General features: G+C 32.0%; 1 protein-coding gene and 1 long non-coding RNA gene across 2 annotated transcripts; one reads left to right on the top strand and one right to left on the bottom strand.

Moving 5' to 3' along the window:
• Positions 1 to 213: 213 nt before the first annotated feature.
• LOC140819891 (uncharacterized) lies at positions 214 to 693 on the bottom strand. Its single transcript, XR_012115306.1, has 2 exons — positions 356 to 693; positions 214 to 273 (listed from the first exon to the last, which is right to left on the bottom strand). It is a non-coding gene; the product is annotated as an uncharacterized lncRNA (long non-coding RNA).
• A 569-nt stretch (positions 694 to 1,262) lies between these two features.
• On the top strand, positions 1,263 to 2,484 carry LOC140819063 (uncharacterized). Its single transcript, XM_073179076.1, has 4 exons — positions 1,263 to 1,545; positions 1,795 to 1,962; positions 2,075 to 2,173; positions 2,273 to 2,484. Exons 1-4 carry the CDS (start codon positions 1,263 to 1,265, stop codon positions 2,482 to 2,484), a joined length of 762 nt encoding a protein of 253 aa, XP_073035177.1.
• Positions 2,485 to 2,802: the final 318 nt, after the last annotated feature.

Below are 2,802 nucleotides of genomic sequence, written 5' to 3'. Positions count from 1 at the left end.
AATTGGTCTTTGAGAGTTGTCACCAGTATTATCATCACTTAAATTTATTGGAAATGTAGAGAATATAGGTGAACCTGATTGGGGAGATTCTTCAAGTGGAGTATCAGATTGTCATGTATCGATATTAGTAGCACGCGTTCTAGATTTCTTTGTTGAAGGATTTTTGTCTCCTGAAATTTTTTGACAATCCTTAACAATATTCCAAACATGATCGAATGGAAATTCTTTGTTATCTTTACTCTCTTGCACATACAGTACTTTTGCTCGATTCATCTGCATAAAAGTATAAAAAAATGAATTAGAAAATTTTGATTAACAATGACTGGTAAATTTATTTTTTTTTATAATAACTCACAATATCTCGTTCTGATGCACCACTCGGATTGAGATTTTCAATTTTCGAACACATCCTCTCAAATGTGCAACAGAGGTGAGTATGCTTCCAATGTGTTTCTCAATTGATCTTTGAGGGCGCGGATGTAAATCACTTCTTTTTTCTTTGTTGTATTTCTCTTCAACCCGAGACCAAAGTTGACCTCTCGATTGATTTATACCTATTATGGGATCCTGCGAAATATCAAAATAAATATGACATAAGAACTTATCTTCATCAACAATGTAGTTCTTTCTTGAACTTTCGTCCATCAATATCAATATAAGATGCTTGCAGTTGTGTTGAATATGTTTTTGAATAGATATGGACTTATTTATAATATTTGGGGCTATCCCTTGAAAATGTAAAAGAAACGGTGACCTTTAGATGAGATTTCAATAGATCTCATCCATATATCGTCAATTTGATGAGACAATTGAAATTTTATCTACAAATTATGTTCGTTGAATAAAATTTCATTAGATAAGATTTCAAAACATTACTTGGCCAGCTAGCATATCGTGCAATATAAAAGAAATATTTGTTTATGGCCAACTTTTCAGTAGATAAGATGTAGAGTTCCATGAAATCTTATCTGACATTTGTTTATTACTATGCATATACATAATTGATATCAAAAAATAAAATAAAAATAAAAAATACGTAATTTCCAAGAAAAGTTGATATCAAAAAATAAAATAAAAAATATAAGGAAATAAGTGTCGAAATTTTCAATAATATCATACGTTAAAATCTTATCTACAAAATTTATCCGTTGGATGAATTTCAGTATATAAAAACTCTCATCAATATTATCTTGAAAACTTTTTATATAAGGTAGTAAATGTTATATGTTATTGTAAACAATTAAAACCAACACCAAAGAGAAATGAATTCTTCTTTAGGTTCGTCTTCATTGCCTGATAATGAAGATGACATAACCAATTATTTGGTTAAAGATGCTGAAGCCATTGATAAAGAAATTCAAGGAGCAATTGTTAGTCATATTCATACACGCAATATGATGATGCATGCCTATATCAATCAACAAGTTAACAAAGGCACGAGAAGAGGATCAATTCCTGGTCATGTTGTAATTCGTCGCGATAGAGAAATAGCCAATCGTAATTTGTTCAATAACTATTTCTCTGAGAATCCTAGATTTCATGAAGGTTATTTTCGACGACGATTTAAGATGTCCCGTAATCTATTTCTTCGTATCGTTGATGCTGTCAAAAATCATGATCAATATTTTATACAACAGAGTGATGGTTTGGGACGACTTGGGCTATCAACTAATAAAAAAACAATAGCTGCAATTCGATTATTAGCATACGGCTTACCTACGGATGCGGGTGATGAATACATCAAAATAAGAGAGTCAACTATGATTAAATGCTTGCAACACTTTTGCTGAGCAGTAGTGGAAGTTTTTGCAAATCAGTACTTGCGATCTCCAAATGCCAATGATGTTGCTCGACTCTTATATATTGGTAAACAACGAGGCTTCCCGGGGATGTTGGGAAGTCTCGATTGTATGCATTGGAAATGGAAAAATTGCCCTACTGCTTGGGATGGACAATATACAGGTCGTTGTGGTCACCAACAATTATTTTAGAAGCAGTTGTCGTTATGATCTTTGGGTATGGCATGCGTATTTTGATGTGCCTGGTTCAAATAATGACATCAATGTTTTGGAAGCATCGACTTTGTCTTCCGATTTGGCTCAAGGCATTGATCCACCTGCTCATTATACTATCTGTGGAAAAGAATATGATACTGGCTATTACTTAGCCAACGGTATCTATCCAAAGTGGTAAAATATTGTGCAAACTATTCGTGACCCACTTGGACCGAAAAAGAGATATTTTGCTATGAAACAAGAGTCATGCACAAAAGATGTGGAGCGTGCATTTGGTGTTCTTCAATCTCGATTTACGATCGTGGCAACTCCAGCACGGTCTTGGCGTAAAAACGATTTACATTACATAATGAAAGCTTGCATTATCATGCACAACATGATTATTGAAGATGAACGTGATCTTAATGCACCAATTCAAGATGCAATGGAAGCACCGACTCCAGACGTTGAAATGGTGGTCAATGACTAAAATGCTACATTTCAAGAATTTCTCGTTCGTTATAAAAAATTAAAAAATAGAGATGCTCACTATTAACTACGAAATGCGTTAATTGAGAATTTGTGGGAACAATATAGTTCTTCGAATATTTAATATTGTCTTTGTGTTATGTTATTCATTTAATATTAGATGCTCGTGTTTTTTAAATTCCAATGACTTGTATATTTTTTGCAAAGAATATTTTGATTAATTTTTTATATGACATAATTAATTCAAATAATTTAATTTTTCTATACGAAATAATTAATTCCAATTTTAATAAATAAATTATAAGATTTAAATATTATC

Source organism: Primulina eburnea, chromosome 18 (genome assembly GCF_022965805.1).
Source record: "Primulina eburnea isolate SZY01 chromosome 18, ASM2296580v1, whole genome shotgun sequence".
Classification (NCBI taxonomy): Eukaryota; Viridiplantae; Streptophyta; class Magnoliopsida; order Lamiales; family Gesneriaceae; genus Primulina; species Primulina eburnea.
Note: the sequence above shows the minus strand (reverse complement) of the source record. Positions and strands in the feature narration are given on the sequence as shown.